At 35.7% G+C, this 25987-nt stretch overlaps 1 protein-coding gene across 3 annotated transcripts in view; it reads right to left on the minus strand.

Annotated features, from left to right (window-relative positions):
* The window catches only part of LOC131690065 (SET domain-containing protein SmydA-8), a 31783-nt gene extending 8520 nt beyond the window's left edge, over positions 1-23263 (minus strand). The window contains exons 1-4 of one of the 3 annotated variants that reach the window (XM_058975544.1): positions 23128-23263; positions 12294-12379; positions 5519-5676; positions 5311-5451 (exon numbers count right to left, since the gene is read on the minus strand). In XM_058975544.1, coding sequence (XP_058831527.1) covers positions 5311-5451; positions 5519-5676; positions 12294-12317 — 323 coding nt within the window. In that variant the 5' untranslated portion in view covers positions 12318-12379; positions 23128-23263. Of the gene's footprint in view, positions 1-5310; positions 5452-5518; positions 5677-12293; positions 12380-23111 lie in introns of all 3 variants that reach the window. The other 2 variants (XM_058975545.1, XM_058975546.1) reach the window with 2 other exon arrangements.
* Between the last annotated feature and the right edge of the window lie 2724 nt (positions 23264-25987).

A 25987-nucleotide genomic window follows, 5' to 3' on the forward strand; every position in this document is an offset into this window, starting at 1 on the left:
CGAAGATAGTTAAGCTCTATGTTTTCAAGTAACAAAGTTATAGCGGTTATTATAAAATTTCACTGAAATTCACGTTTTACATTTCTTATAAAAGAAATGTATAGAATTCGCTCAAACTTTCAAGATTTTTTCCGAGGCCCGGAGGGCCGAGTCTTATATACCAATCGACTCAGCTCGACGATTTGGGACAATGTCTGTGTGTGTGTGTGTGTGTGTGTGTGTGTGTATGTAACGGACAAATTCTCATTCGTGTTTCTCAGCAATGGCTGAACCGATCTTATCCAAACCAATTTTAAATGAAAGAACTAAAAAACAGTATGAACGCTATTAATTTGTTTTTGATTCTGATGTTTAGTTTCCAAGATATGAATGTTTGAATGCGTAAAAATGGCGTTTTTTGCAGTTTTTTTGAATTATCTGCCGAAATTGACAATATAGATTAACAACTTATATGTTTTTGGACAGCTTTAACGAATACCTTTCGAACAAGCTATAGATTGTTGAAATCGGACTATTATCAAAAGAGATATTTAACATTAAATGCGGACGAAAGATTTTTATCATTTCCCATTGCCAGAAATATGACCAAAAACATGTAATCTATTATTAACGCCAAAACGGCTTATTTTAGGTCAATAGTATCTTCGGAGAATTTAATGGAGGAAATATGCCCTTTCTTTTGGTATTGTGCTTTTGCTGATTAATCTCCCTATGAGTGAGATATTTGCACAAATTTTCTTGGAAGTGATTATATCGAAATGATGCCTTCTACAAATTTGTAGCTCTTACTTTTGCGAACAACTCTACTGAAGACTTCAAATATCTATTTTGAATACTTTAAAAGTTATGACTTGTTGTTTGTGGATTACTCTTTGTCGCCTATTTATTGTTCAATATAGAAATAATCCATTGAAATAAGCCAAACATTATTCCGACAAATCGAATTTTGTATTTCATTTTTCTATCTACAACCGCAAGAAATAATCACCGAACACTTCCAAGTTGTCTGGAAGGAACTTGATAACTTATCAGTGCAAAAATGTTCATTTGTGCGAACCTTCTGACTGCAATTTTTCTAACTAATGACCATCGGATCGATCTGAAACATACCGGAAAATGAAAAGCGAAATAAATAACTCCAAGCAACGGCGTAGCCCAGAGAAGGTTTTGGGGTTTAACACCATAAAACGCCCCCCACACCCCCCCCCCCCCCACCACACTAAAAAAATATTGGATTGAAGTTGAAAATTTATTGATGCAGACTGATTTAATTCAATATTACAATAACAATTATCTGATCCGTAGATTGATAACCTGTTGTTGTAAACATCATGAGGACTTTTGATAAATTGTCGGAATGGGGTCCTGATATGTAACTTATCTATTGGTCTTGATTTCACAGTTGTCTAATAGCATCAATATCAAATTCCTGCCTGAAAACATTCCAATAGAAAATTACAGAGTTCTGTAATCAATCATAGTCCTCAGATTTATTTTCAAATTGATCTCGTTTTTGTAGAGATGTACTGTAATTAGGGTCTTTATTTAATTGGAAGAGAAGTTAAAATTGATTTAATGTCTATGAAACATAGAACTGCTCACCAAAAAAAATGCATAACTTTCAACATTTGCTAAAAATGTTCTTGCCTTTCTCATTCACTCTAAAATCCGTCAATCTAATCCCGACCCGGAGGGCCGAGTGTCATATGCCAATCGACTGAGTTCGTCGAGATCGGAAAATGTCTGTGTGTATGTATGTGTGTGTATGTGTAAAAAAATGTGACCTCTGTTTCTCAGAGATGGCTGGACCGATTTGCACAAAGTTAGTCTCAAATGAAAGGTACAACCTTCCCATCGGCTGCTATTGAATTTTTTATTGATTGGACTTCCGGTTCCGGAGTTACGAGTTGAAGAGTGCAATCACACAGCAAATTCCCATATAAACTGAAATGAAAAATTTTCAAAATCAAATTTGTATTTTTGATGCCAAATGACTTTAAAATGCATGAAACATTGAGATGTTTGACAAAAATTGACTTTTTTTGGACTTTGGTACATTTTTGTCTTTCTAATATAGAAAGGTTATGCAAAAAAACTAGTTTAAAATTTCTTAACAAGTTGAAAATTTTCGGCAGGATCTGGACCTCCCGGACCTTTCTCCATGATCCGCCGCTGGTTTCAAGCGATGTTTCAGTATCACATAGTATCTCAAGATCGTGGCTGTCGATCCATTGTATGTATGTGCAAATCGTACTGAACATGTAATATTTATTTCCACCATTGTATTGCACATAACTAGCCATGGAATCGTAGTCTGGACAAATGAGACAAGCACAATTGCACCACTAGGTGGATTAAGACAGGTTTTTATTTTGGGAATGCGTCGAGTTGAGACGAAAACGTAATATGATTAATAACGAGGATAACACTTTCCGAATGTAGAGAGAAATTTATGAAAAATAACGATTTCCATTCGATTCCAGCAGGTTCTGATCGATTTTGATGAGCATTTGATTTTTGTTGTATGACCAATTATATATATATAGGTCAAATGTTTAAAATCAGTAATTTAAGGTCAAGATAGCATCATTTTGAAACCGCCAACTTCGGAGGTTTAGTATCTTCGATGAGTTTTACAAACGTTAAACAGCGCATCATTTGTTAAAATAATTTTGACGGTATATCGTCCTAGAAGTATTCATGGTGATTTTTCTCAGGTTAATATTCATGACTACAAAAAAGTCTCAACAAATTCGCTAGACACGAACTCTGTTACTATTTTCTGAAAAATTAATTCTGCATAATTTTAAAACTTCAAAAATTACGGTTTCGGAATTATGCCGTTTGGACAGTATGATCGATTTTCACCAAACCCCCACCAAACCGAATTTCTGGCTACGCCGCTGACTTCAAGTAAGTAGAAACAAAGTCGTTCTACACTCGTTCACAAGAAACTTCTTCGATTGCTGAATATCTATTATAATACATTGAAACCCTGATTTTATCAGCTAAATATGAACATATGTTTGATGGGCTCTAGCAGACGAACAAGACTGAATTCGAGTAAATCCTTTCTTGAGCATGTTTTCCTTATCATGCATGGAAATATGCAAAAATAAAAAGTTCATCATAATCAGAAATAGTTATCAGACTACATCAAGGGACGGGAAGAATATTTTAACAGCTTCGGTTTATTATAAAGAAAAAAAATTGCCCGATTTAGTCAATGTCCCCATTTTGTCAGCCTAAAATATACCATGAGACTGATAAAAATGGGTCTTTATTGTATGTATTATTCACTGTGTTTCACATTAATAGGTACATTTCATTTTTGGAGATTTTTTATTGTATCGAACTACAACAATTTTTAGGTAATTTTCAAGGGGTTTTTTTTACAGACTTCTTCCAAAATTTGGCGAACCTATTCCAATTCGTATACCAATTAATTGGTATACTTAAGGGTTAATATGTTGCAGATAGAGAAAATATTGAAATTTTCAGCTTTTTTCTTACACAATATTATGAAAGATTATTAAACAATTTGTCTTAATAAGTTTGTGAAAATTATAAATTATTTGAAATTTTTTAATAGTATAATTTTTTTTATTTAACCGTGATTTTTTAATAAATAGTGACCATCGCTGCACAACGTAGTCTATTTTTCATGGCTTGCGGTGAGCACGATCTCTCGAATTGCTGAACTGAAAATTATGGAATAGAAATTAATTTTTAGTATTCTTTACTTTACTCGCCGCGCAGATAGCTCTGAATTAGACCCGCTGGTGCCCTAAGACGATTTCGCTAGATTTTCAGAGCACTGTGCACACATGACTTTCCCAAACGGTTCGTTTTCGAGAGGTTTTTTTTTGTTCTTTAGCATTAGGATTAGCGATAATAATTCAAATCAAGGATACTACTGGGAAGTCACCTTTAGAAAAAGTCGATGTCGAAGTAAAATTTGGAACTATGCACGCATGCACTTCAGAGATAGCGTGATATCCGGAGCTGCGATTTCATTTCAACCCTTTTTTGTGAAAATGGCGATACTTACAAATGTAAACATAAGGCTTTTTTCATACACGCGAATGAGGGCTTTGAAACGCAACCAATTAACCTAAAAATGTTGATTCTACGATATTGCTTTCTTAAACTACAGCAAAAAATACAACGGGCGAAACTGTATTTTTGTTTGTTTATTTAAAGTTTCGCCCTCCACGCTCCATGCAAACAAACAGGGCGATACTTTTTTTTGCTAGCAGTTTAGAAGCGAAACTGTCATTTTCGTATTTTTTAGGATTATCAAGCTGATACCAGCTGTAAATAGTAACAATGATCGCTATTGAAAAAAACCCGGACGAAATCGGTGGTGTAGAACGGTAGTTATTGTAAAAAAACGTAAGAACGATACTTCAATGCTGATAGGTAGGACCGAAAAATTAAACAATCGCCAAAGGGGCGATACTATCATTTTGTAAATTTCAATAGCAAAAACAAATTTTAATTTAATAATTTCAAATACTTTATGAAGTTTTGGGTTTCGATCACTGAATCATGCAATCTAGGATATAAAAAACAAAATAGTTCTTAAATAGGAAATAAAAGTCTGGAAATATTCACTGTTGATTTTCTTTGAATGGTATCACTGCTAGTATCGCCCTTTTCAAGAAAAAGCGATTTCTTAGTTCTCAGTCGCGTTGGTAATTTGAGTAAAGTATAAACTTCAAATCGATTCAAAAAAATGCGATTTTTTTGGCTCAGTACAATATATAACCCCTTTAGGAAAATTCAGTTTTCCCACCTCAATTTAGATATTTTATTAACAGAGCATTAACAATAATTCGTAGCTATGTCTATTTTATGGGCCATTTTTTCGCTTCCCATTGATTTGATTTGAGATTTCTAGCACTGATGTTGTCCTATGCTGATTTGAGCGATTCTCTGAGTCCTGCCACTTTCCCATGTAGTATGTGTTATCAAAAACATCGCGAAGCATCAAGTTCTAAATGTTCTCAAACGATATAATATCCGAAGAGAGTGATAAGAGTTATAAGAAATGTCACATCACACTGTTAGGTGGATTAAAAGCGTTTTTTTGTAATATTTGATAAATTTTCGTTAAATTTATCACTCATAACATTACGATTCTATGAGAACTGATGAAAGGGGGCTATTATTGAAGACTTTGAGAATTTTCGGCATGTTTTAAGTAAAATATGAGCAAAAAATTTTAAAGCGGGTTAGACTTAAGTACACCAACCATTCGCTTAATATAATATGGGAAAACAGACAAATACAGTATTGCTTACTTACCTAACTGGGATGTAACCTTTTTTAAAAGGTCGATGGCATCCAAGACAGACAGGATCACTTTCAGCCCACGGGCCGATAGCTAATGGTTCAACTTCGATGACTTTCTCTCCGGCGCTCAAATCACGCGATGCAACTAAATAGCTAGAAAGAGGAAAAACTACTGTCAACGAAAAAAAAAGGATTGTAACTGATGCGTGTATCATCCTACCGGCCGTAAGTCTTCGAGTATTTCACAACAAAAGGTTTGTTTTTGCTTTCTTCGCTAATTTGCTTTGTCGAGGTACTTTTGGTTTCAATGTCCTCTTCGTCTTCATCTTCTTTGTCGATCAAAGCACACTGGTGATTCTTGTGTTTACGATGGTTCTTCTAGAAACCGAAAACGATGTTTTAATATTTTCTTACTTTAAATGCAACTTAATCAACAAAATGCTCGCATCTTTGTAGGCTGTTAGGATCACACAATGGTCGGAAATTGATGGGGTTTTCGATTGATTGACACCGGTGTAGTGGAGTGCACTGGTTTTGCACTTTCTAGCAGAAGTGTCAATGGAACATACCCAGTTTTCTGCACTTCTGCTAGAAAGTGCAAAAACGGTGCAGTTTCAGTGCACTCCACTACACTGGTGTCAATCAATCGAAAATCCTATGAGAAACCTATTAAATCCATCCTAATAGTGAGTTGAGACATTTTCTATATCACTACTTTGTACTTTTTTTTCAAGATGCAAATACGCACCCAACTAGCTACAGGAAGAACTTTAAAAACTTTAAAATTAAATAAATGCATAGAACGCATAAAACGAGTAAAATAATAAAACGACAAAAGTGAATAAGATGAATAAAATGAATTAAATAAAATAAGTAAAATGAAAAAAAAAGAATAATTCTAAATTTAATAAAATAAACAAGATGAAAATAATGGATAATGGTTTAACTTAACGAAATATAATTGTGTTTCGTTTTACTGAAAGGGTTTAGGTAGGGCTTGAAAATAAGATTTGATTTGTAACCGATACATTGAAAAGCATTCATATTTTACCATCTAATTGAGGGTACACTCAGAAAAAAAATATTGGTAAAAGTAAGAGTGTTCCGCTCTTAGCAAAAAACTATCAACGCCTACTATTAGGTTGAAAGTAAAGCTTTTAAAATAATCAAGAATAATAATCAAAATAAAAGTTTTCCTTGTAATCTAATGAAGAATAGTATTTAAAATAAAACTTTTATTTTCCAACTAAGAGTATGTGTTGGTTGTTTTTTGCTAAGAATGAAAAACTCTTATTTTCACCAATACTTTTTTTTTGTGTGTGTAAATCTGTGGAGATGAATTGAAATTTCATATCATAAACTTCATAAAAGTATATTTTCCTCGAGGTTTCTTTCCAACAAATCTACCATTCAAAATTCTATCATGTTTAGATTCCTTAGCTAATTCTACCCCAATTTTATGTATTACAGTTTTAGATTTTGTGGACAAATCTGAAGTTTGAAAAACTCATCATAGCACCTGGTCTAGAGCTACTTTAATTCAAAAACTATTTTCATCGCAAAACTTGTTCATTCTATCTCTCTATTGTTCCAAAATTATTGCTATGTGAAAAAACGCTTTTAATCCATTCAACAGTGTGATGATACATTTCTTATAACACCTATCACTCTCTTCGGATATTATGACGATTGAGAACATTTAGAACTTGATGCTTCGCGACGTTTTTGATAACACATACCACATGGGATAGTGGCAGGACTCAGAGAATCGCTTAAATTAGCATAGGACAATATCAGTGCAAGAAATCTCAAAGGCTAAACCAATTTAAGGAAAAAGCGGAAAAATGGCCCATAAAATAGGCATACGAACGAATTATTTCTAATGCTCCGTTAATAACACATCTAAATTCTTCAATCAATGCATTACTTCTCAGTAGTATCTTTGATCTGAATTATTATCAGTCCTAATGCCAAAGAACAAATGAAAAACTCTCGAAACCTGTTAGGAAAAATCATCATCAATACTGGAATTTTCTTTTTCACGGAACTTTACGAAAACCTTCCGTCACTACTATTAAAATTTTTCAAATACTTTATGATTTTCTTCCTCCTTTTTTTAACGACTTACAGTGAGTCAACCTTTTTCCTTTTTACATTTCTTATAAAAGAAATGTATAGAATTCGTTCAAACTTTCAAAAATATGTCCGTGGCCCGGAGGACCGAGTCTTATATACCAATCGACTCAGCTCGACGATTTGGAACAATGTCTGTGTGTGTATGTGTGTATGTGTATATATGTAACGGAAAACTCTCATTCGTGTTTCTCAACAATGGCTGAACCGAGCTTATCCAAACCAATTTTAAATGAAAGGCCTGTCACCCAGACAGAACGCTATTAAATGGTTTTTGATTCTGATGTTCAGTTTCCAAGATATGAATGTTTAAAGGCGCAAAAATCGCGTTTTTGCAGTTTTTTTTTAAATTTGCTGCCGAAATTGACGAAGCTACTAAACAATTTATATATTTTTAGAAGGCTTATACGAATACCTTTCGAATGAACTATAGGTTGTTGAAATCAGACTATTATCAAAAGAGATATTTAACGTTTAATGCGGACGAAATATTTTCATCATTTTCCATAGCCAGAAATAAGACCAGAAACATTCAATGTATTATTAGCGCCAAAACGATTAATTTTAGGTCAATAGTATCTTCGGAGAATTTAAAGCATACACTATGCCCTTTCTTATGGTGTTGTGATCCCCCTAAGAGTGGGATATTTCCATAAATTCTCTTGGAAGTACTATTTCGAATAACTTTACTGAAGACATCAAATACATATTTCGAATACTTTAAAAGTTATGGCTTGTTGTTTGTGGATTACTCTTTGTCGCCTATTTATTGGTCAATATAGTAATAATTCATTTAAATGAGCCAAATATTATTTCGACAAAACGAATTTCGTATTTCATTTTTCCATCTACAACCGCTAGAATAACCACCGAGCAATTCCAAGTTGTGTAGATGGAACTTGATCACTTATCGGTGCAAAATTTTTCATTTGCGCGAACCTTCTGACTTATAACCATCGGATCCATCTGAAACATATCACGGAAAATGAAAAGCGAAATGAATAACTCCAAGCAGTGGTGTAGCCAAGAGGATGCTGTGGGGTTAACCCACCCCCCCCCCCCTCCCCCTATTCACCCAAAGAAAAAAAAAGTTGAAGTTAAAAATTTCTTGATGCAGACTGATTTAATTCAATATTACAATGATAATTATCTGATTAGTACATTGATAACCTATTATTTGAAATATCATGAGGACTATGCGCGTTCCCCAAGATTTAAATTTATTTGAAGAGTAAATTCGCCATGAATACTTTTTGGAGCAAATAACACCAAAATTATTTTATCAGATGACGTGCACAGGCACAAATCCCCGACTATGTACGGGGAACGTGCCATTTGAGCCAATATATTCTGAACCCTCTGAAATTGGCGGTTTCAAAATGATGTGATCTTGACCTTAAATTACTGTTTTCAAACATTTATTTTACCTATTCATATAATTGGTAAGACCTGCTAGAATCGAACGGAAAACGCAATTTTTCATAAATATCCCTCTACTTTCTGAAAGTGCTATCCTAGTTATTAATCATATTACGTTTTCGGCTCAACTCTACGCATCCTTAAAATAATAACATGTTGCAACAAGCTATGCAATTTTTCGGTGGCCAGTTCATAGATATTAAATCAACTCCAACTTCGCTTCCTTTTAAAAAAGACCCTAATACTTGTTAAAGTACATCTCTTCAAAAGTGACCTGAATATGATAGGAAATCTGAGGATTATGATTGATTTCAGAATTCTGGGATGAGTTTCTATAGAAATATTTTCATACAGGTATTTGATATTGATGTGATTAGACAACTGTGATATCAAGCCCAACAGGTCACTTACAGGTCAGGATCCCATTCCTACAACTTTTCAAAAGTTCTCATGATGTTTAAAGCGACAGGTTATCTATATAATTCATATTGTAATATTGAATGAAGTCAGTCAGCATCAATAAATTTTTCTCTTCATTCCAATTTTTTGTGGTTTGGAGAGGGGGGTTGCCTTAAACCCCAAGACCTCCTCTTGGTTACGACGTTGCTTGAAGTTATTTATATCGCTCTTCATTTTCAGATGGATCCGATGGTTATAAGTTAGAAAATTTGCCCTCGTTTGCGCAAATAATTTAATAAATTTTTGTACCGATAAGTGATCAACTTCCATCCAGAAAATTTGGAACTGTTCGGTAATTATTTCTAGTGGTTGTAGACAGAAAAATGGAATACAAATTTGTTTTACAGAAATAATATTTGGCCTATTTAAATGGATTATTACTATATTGAACAATAAATTCGCGACAAAGGGCAATCCACAGACAACAAGCCATAAATTTTAAAGTATTCGAAATATGTATTTGATGTCTTCAGTAAAGTTATTCGAAAAAGTAAGAGCTACACATTTGCTGAAGGCATCATTTCAATATAATCACTTCCAAGAAAATTTATGAAAATATTTCACTTTTAGAGGCAATAATCAGCAAAAACACAATACCAAATGAAAGGACATATTGTATCCATTAAATTCTCCCAAGATACTATTGACCTATAATTAGCCGTTCTTGCGTGAACAATAGATTGCATGATTTTGGTTTTATTTCTGGCTATGGGAAAATTTTCTTGTCCGTATTTAATATCTCTTTTGATAATAGTCCAATTTCAACAATCGATAGCTCGTTCGAAAGGTATTCGTATAAGTTGTCAAAAGATATATAAAATCTTTATCTATGTCGTCAGTTTCGGCAGATTATTTTAAAAAAAACGCCATTTTTACACATTCAAACATTTATATATTTTGGAAACTAAACATCAGAATCGAAAACCATTTGATAGCGTTCTGTCGGGCTAATAGGCCTTTCATTTAAAATTGGTTTGGATAAGATCGGTTCAGCCATTGCTGAGAAACACAAATGAGAGTTTGTCCGTTACATACACAGAGACACACGCACACACAGACACAGACACATACATTGTCCCAAATCGACGAGCTGAGTCGATTGGTATACAATACTCGGCCCTCCGGGCCTCGGAAAAAATCTTGAAAGTTTGAACGAAATATGAGGAAACTTAATTTGTTCCGAAGCGCCGTCTGGCGGGCAGATAATCCCCAATCAATAGCACACAAACACGCTCCATAACAAATACCTAAATTCCTACTGTATATAAATTTTTACGGCAATCGGTTGAGCCGTATGGACTCCCCATAAATCATATACATACAAACATTGACATTAATATAGGGGAGAGTGGGTACGTTTGATCCCACTTTTGTTTTTTTCTCATAACTTTTCAATGAAATAAAAATTTTAATTGCAAAGTTCGCCAGCTTGTAGTCAATTCGAACTGTAAGAGCTATGAATAATGTTTAAATCCGAATACTATGTCCTGTTAGTAATATGAACAGTTTTGAAAATCATGTCAAAACGAGGTTTTTGAAAAAAGTGTGGTAACTTGATCCCCTGCCTACTAGGGCTAAAGAAACAAAGCACATTATGACTAATAGGCACGAAAGTTCAGCTAACCACCTATCCTGACCAAATAATTGATAAGATTATATTTTTAGATGCACGACATACTTTAACCACAGTAGAAAGTCAAGACAAGTAAAGTGGTAAATCAGTGCTGTTTAACTTGCTTTTCCAATCTTCAATAACTTATACCATATTTGTTCACGGAAAAAAACATATTAGATCAATTAATAGTGCCAGGTACTTTATGGAAATGATGTTTTTCTATTTCTATACATTTCGAAGGTGTTTAAGAGAACTAATAATAGGAATCAAGAATACCCAGTGTTACAGGGATCAAAGATACCTATTGTATGAGGTGAACAAAATTTTAGTTTTTTTTGTATGTGTTGTGAAACTTTTTATTCGAAAAACGTGTTTTTCTAGACAAAAACTACATGAAAATATTCATGTATAATTAGTTCGACGATCACATACAACCGCTCAAAATTTTTTTAAAAAGATCTTCGAGAGGGATTTGAACACATATTTTCTAAAATATTATATAACTTTTCCAAACCAAATGTAATACATCAGATTGTTTTTTCAAACATCGTAAACGACCAAATATTTCGATTTCTTTTAATATAGTGATAACTTTATGCGTATATATTATGAGATATGACCAGGGAATCAAATATCCCCAAGGATCAAGTGTCCTCACTCTCCCCTATAGAGACATATGTAGAACTATTTTTCTTTCACTAAGGAGAAAATTGTTCAAAAACATATTTGTGCGTGAAGAGCACAAAATTAGTTATGAAATTTGCGTTTCGACTTCGTCTTATAAGAATCCAACACTAACTTAGTGATAGAACTAAGTTAGCGCTGGATTGACTGATGAGGAGACACCCCTAAGATAACTTCGAAAGCGGATTAGCAAGCTTTGTGCTATACTAGCGTTACCCTGTATGTAGTAAGAAGAATGTCTACACAATACAAGAGTCATAGTAAGAATGAAGAGGGGATGTTGAAAATAACCTAAAAACGCTACCTCAATTATAAAATGATAGCTCGCTCGGTCGAATATATCGGATTAATCATGGTGCAGATAATTACAGCTTTCAGAAATTCTTACTTCATTATTTTTAGTATTTGTACATTCTACGGAACTAGTTACCAAATGGTTGTACATATTTCCAATCAGAAAGCGCATAAATCTAGTTTTTTCATTTAGTACAGTACAGTACAGTAGGTTTAGATGAAAGAGCAGTATCGAAGCATTCAATTAGTGAGTGATATTGATTTTTGTGATAACATTTTCTACCAGAGACACCGTGAGACTTTCATTAATTTCAGTTAACATTGTTTTAATTTATGGGGTATTTACTGTTCAACAAACATCAAATTACTATATTCTTCATCTAAATCTTACCTTCTTTTTAAAGTTTGATGGCATTCTGGGGTCGCACCTAGTTCCACTCCGTTGAAGTGTTCCGTTTGCGCCTGTCTATATTTTTGCTAAGTAGAACAACGAGGATAACCATTATTACTGAAAACAGGCTGGAAATTGTTTTTTTCAGGATCTGCACGTGATAGTTGTTAGTTGTGTCCGTTTCTTTGTCGCTTTGCCACCGGAAAAAGTTATATTTACATCAGTAAACAATTTTACAAGCGATTCTGTTTACTTATCTCACTGACACACGTGCTTGCGCATCGGGCGAGTGATTTATGAGTGGTATTTTGCTTTAATACACCCATCTCACGTTACCGTGTATGCTGCCCCACCCGCCGTAGGACAGCTTGTCATGTGTGCTCTCTATTTTGTCCGGTCGCACGCCTTACTGACCCACATGGTGTTGATAATTGGAAATGACTCATCCGATTCACACCAGAAACCTGTTGCTTTGAAAATCCGCACGACAGAATTACGTGCGCACGATTTGAATTTTCATAGGTTAGATTCTTGTTTTGCGCTCGTTTACTTTTGAAATTTATTACGAAGCAAACTTCGTTAGGTGATTGTGTAAAAACTATAGTCTCAGACAAAGTGTCAAATACATTTTGTTAGATTTACTTTTGCCTTTCTCATATAAAGAAAGGCTATCATATCACTGTAAAAATCGACTTTTTAACCGAGGCTCGGAGAGCCGAGTGTCATATACCATTCGATTCAGTTCGTCGAGATCGGAAAATGTCTGTGTGTATGTATGTGTGTGCATGTGTGTTTAAACTCAAAATTTCTCAGAGATGGCTTACCGGTTTTCACAAACTTAGTTTCAAATGAATAACGCTCCCATAGGCTATTGAATTTTCAGTTGATCCGACTTCCAGTTCCGGAGTTACGGGTTGAAGAGTGCGGTCACACAACAAATTCCCATATAAACTGGTACAACCATAAAAAATATTGAACTCATGCTGATTAGGCTAAATAAAAATTATACTTTTTTGTTCGAGGTGTGTCATCATCGACTTTCGTTGTAGTCGTGGGATTCCGAGCAAATGGAAAACCCATAATACTTCCATGGTCATGGCCCAATTTCACCCCCATGATTATGGAATTTTAAGGGGTTGGATGGTATCTGAGCCCATAACAATTTGCTCGAGATACGTTCTTAATATAATAAGAATGTAATAGACATTTCCACAATTATATTGAACATAACCAGCTAATGAATCATTATTTGGATAAATGAGAAAGGCACAATGGCAGCGCTAGGCGTATTAAACAGGTTATTTACATATTAATAGCCTAAAATAAAATTCGGAAGAACCTATCCTGTTTCATACAACTCCTTTCATTGTATTAGGAAGCAAAGTAAGCTAAAACTTCAAGCGAGGTGAGGTCCTTTAGAAAAGGTACTTTTAGGGGATACCTAGTTTAACAAGTGGTTACATTATTCGCCTTTTTTCTTCAAAAGCACTTTTAATCCACCTAACAGTGTGATGATACATTTCTTATAACTCTTATCGCTTTCTTCGGGTATTATATCGCTTGAGAACATATAGAACTCGATGCTTCTCGATGTTTTTGATAACACATACTACATGGGATAGTGGCAGGACTCAGAGAATCGCTCAAATTAGCATAGGACAATATCAGTGCGATAAATACCAAAGGTTAGACCAATTTAATGGAAAAGCGAAAAAGTGGCTCATAAAATAGAAATACGAACGAATTATTGCTAATGCTACGTTAATAACATAATTAAATTCTTCAATCAATGCATTGTGTAGGGAAAACTGAATTTTACTGAAAGAGCTATGTATGTCATGCTGAGTTAAAAACTTCGAAAAACGAACTTTCGAATGGATTTTAAGTTCATACTCAGTAGCGTTTACTCAAATTCCTAACGCAGTTGAGAACTAAATAGGCACTGAAATTTCAGCCCTTGATATCTCGCTACGTCTGAAGTGCATGCGTACATAGTTCAAACTTTACTTCGATGTCGACTTTTTCTAAAAATGACTTTCTAGTAGTATCTTTGATCTGAATGATTATCCCTAATCCTAATGCCAAAGAACAGATAAAAAACTCTCGAAACCCGTTAGGGAAAATCATTATCATTACTGGAATTTTCTTTTTGACTAAACTTTTCAATAACCTTCCGTCACGTCAATTAAAAATTTTCAAATACTTTATAATTTACATAATTTTATTAGGAACAGTTGTTTAAGAAGCTTTTGTAATATTGTGTACGAAAAGCTGAAAATGTATGAATTTTCTCTATCTGCAACATATAAACCCTTATGTATACCAATTAATTTAGGATACTCGTTTAACATAAACTATCGCACGAATGGGAATAGGTTCGCCGAATTTTGGAAGAAGTCGATAAAATAACCCCTTGCAAACTACCTAAAAATTGGTGTAGTTCGATGCAATTGAAAGAAAATATCCTTAGAAAATGGGATGTACCTATTCTGCCGCTATAAGCATAACTGTCCCATGTGCTATGGGTTTCCATATACACATGGGACAATGATGCCTAGAACGGCAGTATTACTGTGAACAATAAATACAGTAAAGACCCGTTTTTATCATCTCCGTGGTGTATTTTAGGCTGACAAAATGGGGATATTGACTAAATCGCGACATTTTTTTCTTCATAATAGGCTGAAGCTGTTAAAATATTCTTCCCATCTTTTGATGTAGTCTAATAACAATTTCTGATAGTCTTGTAGCGCAAAAATTCAAAATTTTTTTTTCTCAATTTTTTTTTGCATATTTGCATATTTAAGATAAGGAAAACATGGTCAAGAAAGGATTAACTCAAATTCAGCCTTGTTTGTCTCCTAGAGCCCATCAAACATTTTTTCATATGAGGCTGATATAATTGGGGGCTGATTTAATCATGTCTTCAATGTATTATAATAATTAGGCAGTATTCGAAGAAGTTTCTTGTGGACGAGTTTAGAACGATTTTGTTTCTGCTTACTTGGAGTCAGCGGCGTAGTCAGAAATTCGGTTTGGTGGGGATTTGGTGAAAATCTAACTTATTGCACAAATGGTATAATTACGAAGCCGCTATCTTTGAAGTTTTAAAATTATGGAGAATGATTTTTTCAAAAAATTGCAAGAGTTCATGTCTTTAGCGAATTTGTTGAGACTTTCATTTAAAACAACTTTATTGTAGGTATGATTACTACGCATATGGAGTATATCGAGTTATAAAATGATATTTACGAAGTGCTTCTTAATCTAGTTTTTTTTTTCTAAAATAACTTTCTATTATGAGCTTCACAACCTCAAGCTTTGGATAAAATGTAAATTTTATTTTATATAAACAATAGAGATTTATCATAAACAGTAAAATCATAATAATTTAATTTAAAATTAAATAGAAACAGCCTAAAATATGTTAATTCCTTGAACACATGGAGCCTTCATGTCTTCAAAAAATTGGTTTGTAAAAGCACTCCCCAAAATTTTGCTGAAGACATTAAGTCTGGTACTAAATTTGAAGAGTAAATTCGCCATAAATACTTCTTGGAAGATATAACGCCAAAATTATTTTATGAAATGATGTGCTGTTTAACGTTTGTAAAATTCATCGAAGATACTAAACTTGCGAAATTGGCGGAACGGAAAACGCCATTTTTCATAATGTCCCCTACTTTTGGAAGATGGTTTTCTCGTTATTAATTCTATAACGTTTTCGTCTCAACTCGACGCATTCCCAAAATAAAAACATTTTCAGCAAATGTTGGAAGTTATGCAATTTTTCGGTGAGCAGTTCCAAGTTTCATAGACATTAAAGCAATTCCAGTTTCGCTTCCTATTTAAAAAAAAACCTGTTTTAATCCAGCTAGAGGTGCAATTGTGCCTTTTTCTTTTCTCCAAACTATGATGTAATAGCTGGTTCGTATAATATAACATTATGGAAATGTCTTTCATTCTTATTGCACTTGGTAAGTATATATATATATAAGAGCACCTATTTGCATTCATCGCGGTATCAGTTTGAATCGGAGTTTTCTATGTGATCGCACTCCACAACCCGTAACTCCGGAGCCGGAAGTCGGATGGAGATGGAATTTAATATCAGTTTCCGGGGACACAACTCCTTTCTTTTGAGACTGAGTTGATCAAATCGGTCTAGCCATTTTCGAGAAACCAATATAACCGTTATTCTGAATTTGGATGGTTCCGGATCCGTCGATGGTGGCCTGTGTGGCCAAAGAGACTTTGAATGACTGTTGGTGACCTAGATCTACAAATTCAACAGTTGTGTTCACATTTTGGAATAAAATCACCTTTTTACATTCATCGCAGAATTCGTTAGAATCGGGATTTGCTGCGTGATCGTACGTATCACCCTGTAATTCAGGAACCAGAACTCGGATCCACACAAAATTCAACAGCAGCTGATGGACCTTTCATTTAAAATCAAGTTTGTCAAAATCGGTTCAGAAAATTCCGAGAAACCGATGTGGACAAATCAACAAATTTTGTTTTGTAACCATACCCTTCAACTCGTAATCCAGAACAAGATGTCGGTTGAAAATGAAATTCAATAGCAACCTATGGGAATATTATACCTTTCATTTGAATCTTAGTTTGTAAAAATCGGTTCAGCCATCTCCGAGAAACCGATGTGGACATTTTGTTAACAAATCTGTACATACACACACATACATACATACATACAACCATACATACATACATACATACATACATACACACATACACACATACATACATACACACATACATACACACAGATATTTTGCGATCTCGGCGAACTGAGTCGAATGCTATATGAGACTCGGCCCTCCGGGCCTCGGTTAGAAAGTCGGTTTTTGGAGCAATTGCATAACCTTTCTATATGAGAAAGGCAAAAGAATAATATTTAATTAGCTTAATCAGCATGAGTTCAATGTTATCTTCATGTGATTATATTTTGAAATGTTGGTGGAATGGGTTTGAAAGTGGAGGGAATGTGGGGTTAGTAGAGTGGGAGTGGAGGATGGGTCAGAAATCCTTCATCTTATTTCGGTATACGGGATGAAGAAAATGCGGGCGTGAGGGTGGTCCAAGGGGAGGGGAGTGATGAAGGAGGGAGGTGTAAGGGGAAGGCGGGGGGGAGGGGCGGCGACGCAATACTCAACTGCATATTTTGCCTTCCATTTGAGATTTGGTTTGAGAAAATCGGTTCAGTCATCACCGAAGAACCGATGTGACTTTAATTGTGGAATATGCCCGGAATTCCGGACTTCCAGAATCGTCGATAGTGAACAATATATTCAAAGAATGTTTGATTGGCAATTAGTTATCTAGATCTGCGATTAGAAGTAATTTGGTGACGATTTCAATAGTCTTTAGCCTCTGAGGTATTACGATTGTACCGATTTATATGGGAAATTCCAGTGCATCCTTACTAACACCCCTGTAACTCCGGAAGCAAGAGTCAGAACCGAATGAAATTCAGCAGCAGTCAATGGTATTACTGTATCTTTCATTTGAAATCAAGTTTGTAAAAATCGGTAGAGAATTCGTTGGGGAATGGGTCTGATATTAGCTTAGGAACTTGGCGGGTTCCCCGGGGGCGTCATGAACCGTCATAGGTGGCCAATATGGTCAAAGCTGCTTTAATTGATCACTAGTGATCCAGACCCGCAAACTAGAGTAATGTTACATCAATTTTAATATGTTTTACATCATTTTAATATCATGGTGGTACCAGTTTATATGGGAATTTGCTGTGTGACCGCACTCTTCAACCTGTAACTCCGGAACCGGAAGTCGGATCAACTAAAAACTCAATAGCAGCTTATGGGAGCGTTATACCTTTCAGATGAAACTAAGTTTGCGAAAATCGGTTCAGCCATCTCTGAAAAAATTGTGTGAGTTTAAATGACACACATACACACACATACATACACACACAGACATTTACCGATCTCGACGAACTGAATCGAATTGTGTATGACACTCGGTCCTCCGGGCCTCGGTTAAAAAGTCGATTTTTACAGTGATTGCATAGCCTTTCTTTATATGAGAAAGGCAAAACATTAAGGTTACACAGAGAATGCGCAAAATTCGCAAACGAAAAAAGCAGTTTTTTTCCACACCGTATGTCAGATCTTCATAAAAATCAATCAGCAGTACTGTAACAACATTCTACACACGCTGATTGATTTTTATGAAGATCTGACATACGGTGTGAAAAAAAACTGCTTTTTTCGTTTGCGAATTTTGCGCATTCTCTGTGCAACCTTAATTGTTAATTTGGTAAAAAATATTCCCAGTTGGACGAACAATGGACGTACGCGAAAAAAAAGTTATGCAGAATAGTTTTTGAGAAGGAGTCTTATAAAACGGACTGCAGAAAAATTCATTGCGAATTTACGCAGAAATAAAAAAAAGAAATACGATGTTGATGAACGAATGATAAGGTAATTAGCCTAATTAATAAAATGTTGAGAAAATGTTATCCGAAACGATTAATAATTCTACAATTGCCTAGAAGAATCGAGAGAAATGAGGCATTTTTAAATTGGATTTGACAATACAATTCAATCGTTTTTCAATGATTGAATTGTGCATTTTATGTATTTGAAAAGATTCGTTTGTAAATTTTTACTTTGAAGTATAAAATAGATAGTGTTCTACTGGCCACCGAGATCGCGCGATTTGGTTTTGTTCCATTGGGTCTATGCCTACTAGAGTGACAGGAAAAAAATGACCCCTATCGGCCCACCCCTGATTCGATTCCTAGTCCCACCAGGAGTACTTGCACCAAATTTGAAGCAAATCGGACAAGTCTAGCTACCGGACCAACTTGCCTGAAGTTTGTATAGGATTTTTCGACAATTTACATGGAGAAAACCCACTAACTCGCATGTTTGCCGCTAGGTGGTACTGTATGTATCACATTATCACTGTAAGTGAAAATAAGAAAGATAATTTAATTGTCTACAACTTTGCGGAAGACTTCTAGTGAATTCGGCTTTGTTAAAAGAAGTTATTAAACTTTTAGTGAAGTGATGTCTGAGTCAGTTTTGCATGGGGCCTAGCAGTGCATGGTTGTGTATCAGTACTCGATTCGCGCGAACTGAGTATTTTTGTGAAATTACCATAAGATTTAGCTCAATAGTATGTTCAGAAGAATTTTAGTAAACAATACAAGCCATGTTTTGGTTACAACATTTTAGTTCCACATTTTACCACATAGAGGGCGCCAACACTAACTTTTCAACGAAAAGAGATAGAAATTAGGTGTCTTCTACAAAGTTGTAGAATAGGAATTTTCCAATATTTCTTCCGAACATCCTGATATTCTATCTCTCTACTATTAAAAGTTAGTGTTGGCGCCCTCTATGCGGTCACAGTTGGAACTAAACTTTTACAACCAAAACATAACTTGTATCATGTCTTATAATTCTTCTGAACATACTATTTGGCTAAACCTATCGATTATTTCACAAAAATGCATAGTTCGTAGGAATCGAGTACTGCTACACAACCATGCACTGCTAGGCCCCATGCAAAACTGACTCAGATATCATTTCGTTAAAAGTTTAATAACTTCTTTTAGTAAAGCCGGATTCACTAGCAGTCTTCGACAAAGTTGTAAACAATTAAATTATGTTTCTTATTATCACTTACAGTGATGATGCGATATATGCAGTGCCACCTAGCGACAAAATTGCGAGTTAGTGGGTTTTCTCCATGTAAAATGTCGAAAAATCCCATACAAACTTCAGGCACGTTGGTCCAGTAGCTAGACTTGTCCGAATTACTTCAAATTTGGCGCAAGTACTTCTGGTGGGACTAGGAATCGAATCAGGGGTGGGCCGATTGCGTTTTCAGAAATTCATTATTTTTCTGGGCAGTCTAATGCCTACTTTAAGAATGTTCCAACAATTAAACTCAGAATCAGTACTTTAAACAAAACTAAAAATATACCTTCTTACAGAAATATTTTTAAATACATATAAATTTAAACTCCATGTGAAAAAATTATACAATTTCTCTGACGAAAAAAATACTTTCAACAGAATTCAACGCACACATTTTCGATAACGCTAATGTTGAATTCAACGAAGTGCGTTGACGATGACGATGAAATTTGAAAATCAGCGCCGATAATGGCGCTAAATTCATCGATATCGGCGGTAAAGTTGAATTCAACGTTCACAACCCTGGTCATTAGTGCGATGTCGGTCCAACATTGCCCGATATTGGGCCGATGTTGGCTCAACTTTATATATCCACTATCATCCTTTTTCGATTCTCTGCTTGATCAGCTGATTATCATTCAGTAAGTGGAATGATATTAGTGTTGAATTGATATTCGTCCGAAAAGATAATAGCGTAAAACGACAGGATATCAGGGATCAATTGACTTCACTGAAATTGTTCAGCTCTGCGCCAGACGAGAAGCTAAATTAGCGATTCGCTCGAAGATGTCGTTTGCGAAGATTCACTTCAATAATTCCAGCGAGAAAACTACTGGAATTCTGGTTGGCTCTAGATAGTATTTCTAAGAGAAGAGAAGACAGTCGCGTAGCCAATTTGATCCAGTCCTAACCTCAATATTGAACCAGCTTCTGATTGGTCGTATTTCCAGTCAAGAGCGTTCATAATATTTTCAAACGGGATGAAAAACAGTGCTGCTGAATTTATTTTGGCTACTTTTCATACACATGAACATTTCATGCAAATTGAATAAATACCCTGAATGAGGATATAACTACGTGTATTGTTAAGAGAGAGACGAATTAACATAAAATTCAATTTTTAAATGCAGCTACTATTGTGAATTCTTGACAGAGGGTCGATATTTGAGGAACAATTATTTTCAGCAATTGTGAAAAATATGCAAATGGAATCTGGCAACGATGGATGCTTGTTGTCTTTAGAATTACGACAGGGCCTGGTAGATAAAATTAAGAAGAGCAAGAAGCCTGTTGTCGTCTCTTCTCTTAGATAGTATTTCAGCTCCATTGACACAATCGTTTCTAATTAGAAAGTAAAGTAGCTCAGTTTTTCTGTTTTTGAGCAACTTGTTATTTTTTTCGAGTGGCAATGAAACTGCCACCTTAACAAACGGATTAGTTTGATCTAATATAAGTTTGATCAAATATAAGTTTGCATCAGCTGTGCTTCTAATGTATAAAAATAAATAGAAGTATGTATTTATTGAATTCAACGAAAAAAATATCAAAACAATTATATTTCACTTTGAAATAAACATTTTTCAAGTTTGTAATTCAACTGAACCTTTTTTTGTTTCAAATAAGCATCCTTTTTCTACGCGAATAGTGGTATTCGTGCACGGTACTGAACCACCCAGTAAAGTTCAGCCGGAATTGTGGCTGGTTACAGTTAGTATTCCGGCTCCCATGACACAACCGAATCTAGTTAAAATAGGTTGTGTTACTGGATCTGGAATACTAACTAGAATCAGCCAGAATTCCGACTGATTTTCCGGATGAAATTAACTGAGCCTCACTGGAACGAATAGGATAGGAGTAATATTTTTCTTTCATTGTTTGAAAATCACATTATTCACATTCAATTAGATATTGAAATGACAGACGCATCTTTTTCATGTGTTTTACAATTTAATCAATTCATGTGTTTTTCACATGATGGTACCACCGTATCTAGTTTCAAATGTGACCAATGACATTTGTCCGGCACGGTACCGTGCCGGATATGTGTGAATGCGTGCATATATTCTGGTTGCAGTTGGTAACTGTAAAATCCAACCAGCGACAATCGTATTTTCTTATGCAATTTTTCTTTTTTTAAAGGAAATCACGTCGGAGGTGTTGCGCTTTATTCGCACAATGATGCGCTATAATGCGCACTACTTCCAACGTGATGATTTTACAGTTTTCAACTGTAAAGATAGTAAAATATATGAAAGAACATTAGTGTCCGTCACTGAATCAGATTGGAAAGGTTTGAATTTGGCTTTGCTTATCATAACTAGTCGATCGAACGCGCTTCGCGTTAGATGAGCATACTAAAAGGATGCCTATAACAAAAAAGGGAACGTAGTTTCACTAATAATTAATATTTAGGGCCATATGAAACTACTTTAAATATTTATATATCCACAAAAGCGAATGTGTGCCAATCTGCAAAATAGATTTTTGGACCCTTAAACCGTTTCCGCTACTGATGATGCGTTGCGAATAGATAACCAGAAAAAAATGAGTGTTTTGTATAATGTTAATTCAAAATTGATTTGTGAATAGGTTTGATTTTTCGAAATGTGTAATTGAGTTAAATGCAGCATTCTACAAATTCGTTATTTGCGATTCTATAAAATATGTATAGATATTTTAGGAATTTTAGTCTGAGCAGAACATTTGCATCCCTATTTCAGCCGTCGCAGCATCACAACAAATGTTGGCAAGATTCGCAAATTTGCCAGAAAGTTGACACCCGGTTGCAAACAAACAATGGGCAATTTGTCTAGCCGGCCTCGCGTTCATTTGAGGTTCCGCTTACTCCGATGCCCTGTCAAACAGTCAATTAACTTTCCCGAGACCGCATCCGCCACACAAACAACACTCTTTGCCGACCGACTGTTCGGGCTAATTTTAATTTAAACTCGCGTTGCGTTCATTAAATAAAACCCGATACGCGACATTGAAATGTCAGCTGAATGACGAACTTTTGTTACATTTTGAATTATTGACGGGTGTCAGCCTCAAGTTAAACCTTAGTCTTCTTATTTCCAACAACTATTACGGTGCAGATTGACTGAGAATTGAGAAGCTCCATCCGAACCACTTAAGCAACGGACCATTCGTTTTCCAACGTGACGAAGAAAGTTTCCTTTTCGCGCGCGAGTTTAATTTTCTATCACGAAAAAACGTGACACCACCCGTCGGGTGCGGTGCTGAGAGTCCAACTGAGCCGTGCAGACTTGTTCCACCGTGCTGCCTGTCGAGAGTGTGAGAAAAACAAAAGTCTAAAATCTATCATGTCGCCGTTCAGTCCATCGTGCCATGTGTTTGCGAACGGCTTTCCTCCTCAAGAACCACTACTCAACCCGCTAACCGATGAATTACATTAGGCCAGTAGATTTTTTACCCGTGAAAGTAATCACTCCATACATAACTATATGCAAAAAATATCAACTGCTGATAGCTACCCTCCGTGAATGACCAAACAAGTACACTAAGGTTTTTTTACGCGGGGGATACAGGCCGCGTAAATGAAAACCGCGTAAATTTCAAAATCCGCGTAAATGAAGACTGCGTAAATTTAAGAAGACGCGTTAATGGAAACCTCATTAATGGATACCGCGTAAATTCAAAAATCTGCGTAAATGAAAACCGCGTAAATTACAAAACCGCGTAGATTCCAAAGTTCGCGTAAATTCAAATATCCGTGTAAAAAAACTGCGTAAAAATACAACGCAAAAAAACCGCCTTAAAAACCTGAATGTAAATACATGCACAAGGTAATTTGATTTCGGTTCAGATATTGTATCAAAATAAAGGTGAAACAAAAAATATGTAGGGGGCATTCCATTTCTTCGACACATCCACGAAAGACGAGCTTTGTGGAATCCCGGACTACATACGCCCGCAAGTGGTTCCAAACATAAATTCCGAGAATTTGACTGCTCTAAGATGTTTTATACTGACGGATCAAACCTCGAAGGGTTACCTGGCTTCGGTATTTTCAATCAAAAGTTCACCGCTTCCTACAAATTCGGTGATACTGCTTTAGTTTACGCCGCAGAACTAGCTTGAACTTACTTGATTGTTTCGGATAGCTTCAGTTCCATTGACGCTATTCGCTCGATGAAACATGGAGAGCACTCCTCTTATATTTTGGGGAAAATACGGGAGCTACTGAGTGCTTTATCTATCAAATCTTTCCAGATTACCTTGGTGTGGGTCCCTTCTCATTGCTCCATTCCGTGCAATGAGAAGGCGGACTCCTTAGGTAAAGTGGGTGCTCTAGCAGGTGACATTTATGAAAGACCAAAAAGCTTCAGCGAATTTTTCAGTATTATTCATCAGAGAACCCAGGAAAGTTGGTAATCTTCGTGGAGTAATGGTGTACTAGGAAGGTGGCTACATTCGATAGTCCCTAAGGTATCAACGAAACCTTGGTTCAAGAGGATGGATGTAGGTCGTGACTTCATTCGTGTGATGTCCCGACCAATGGCAAACCATTATACGCTGGATGCACATCTCCGTCGTATTGGGCTCGTGGGTAGTGGTATCTGTGCTTGTGGCGACGGCTATCACGATATCGAGCACATTGTCTGGGCGTGCACCGCGTACAGTTCCGCCAGGTCCCGGCTAATGGATACCCTCCGGGAAGACGTCCCGGTTCGAGATATTATGGCAAAACCCGATCTCTTCTATATGTCCCTCGTACACACCTTCCTAAAAACCATCAATATATAGATTAAATTTCCCCTTTTATTTTTATTATCATTCTCAGGAGAGCCCTCTTCCGCCTGTACCATGCACCTACGATGGTTTGACGCGACTCCAAGGCGACACAAAACATCTCTGTTGAGCCTACAGCACAAACTTCACACGCGCAATTCAAAGTGCTTCCAATACGCATCTGAGCCGCACAACGAAATCATTTGGAGGAACCCCTGCCGATTCGAGGAGAACCACCCGGTGTCCCAGTACATAATTCTTCCTGATGAAGGCCACCCGAGATTGTAACTTATACCGTTGATCTCCCGTTGCCTGAAACTGAATGTTAATAATTTTCTCCTCTTGTCATCTTTGTCCACCCTCCCTCCCCTGACTCTTATACCCTGGAGTATTACCACTACCCACCTAGCCCCCCCCCCCCCAATATCGTCACGAAGCATTTTGCTCTTCCTGTTTCTTCTAGGTTTAACTATTATATTACATATTATCGTTGAAAATGCCCAACTTTACTACTACTCATAAAAATAGCTCTAATTAATCTCTCCGAATCTTTACAAAATTCAATCACGCCCTCTAGTTATTCCTAGTTTTAAGATGGTTGTGAAAATTGTCCCCCTTAGTTAAAAATTGTTTGCTCCAATAATCTCTGCTAAAAATGTTATGTGTCGTATGGTAATACGTACCATAAAAACTAAATGGCCTCCCTAATCTTACGAAAATTATATTACCCCCTCGTGTATATGTATAAGATAGCTATAAAATCTCCTTAGTTTCATTGCAAAAAATATCAATATGTAATCCACTAGTTTTAAGAAATTTAAAATGTAAAATAAAACAAAATTGGCACCGTTAGGCTACCGCAAACGTGCCTTATCAAACAAACAAATTGAATCAATAAAAATTATGCGGCAAATATGCCGAACAATAGACGTATTTCTTGTGTATGTTATCAAAACTCATATTGACTGTGACAGCACAAATATTGCGAGTTTTTTGGGTCGGATAAAAGACATGCGTCAATAGGTTTATAGCCAGTTATACCGGTGCGCGATTGGAAGCTAGTTTCAAGATAAGTGGTTTTTATATTTCTTAACATATTTATTGCTTTTTCCCGTCTGTGCGGGTACTACTGCTAACTCCGTGCGTTGGCGGTATCGATGGCACCTTCTCCGAACGGCCAAATGGAGAACGAATCCGACGCGATATCCGACAAAATCGAATCCATTCAAGAGCTTCCTCCAGAGGAAGAGT

This window comes from Topomyia yanbarensis, chromosome 3 (genome assembly GCF_030247195.1).
Source record: "Topomyia yanbarensis strain Yona2022 chromosome 3, ASM3024719v1, whole genome shotgun sequence".
NCBI lineage: Eukaryota > Metazoa > Arthropoda > Insecta > Diptera > Culicidae > Topomyia > Topomyia yanbarensis.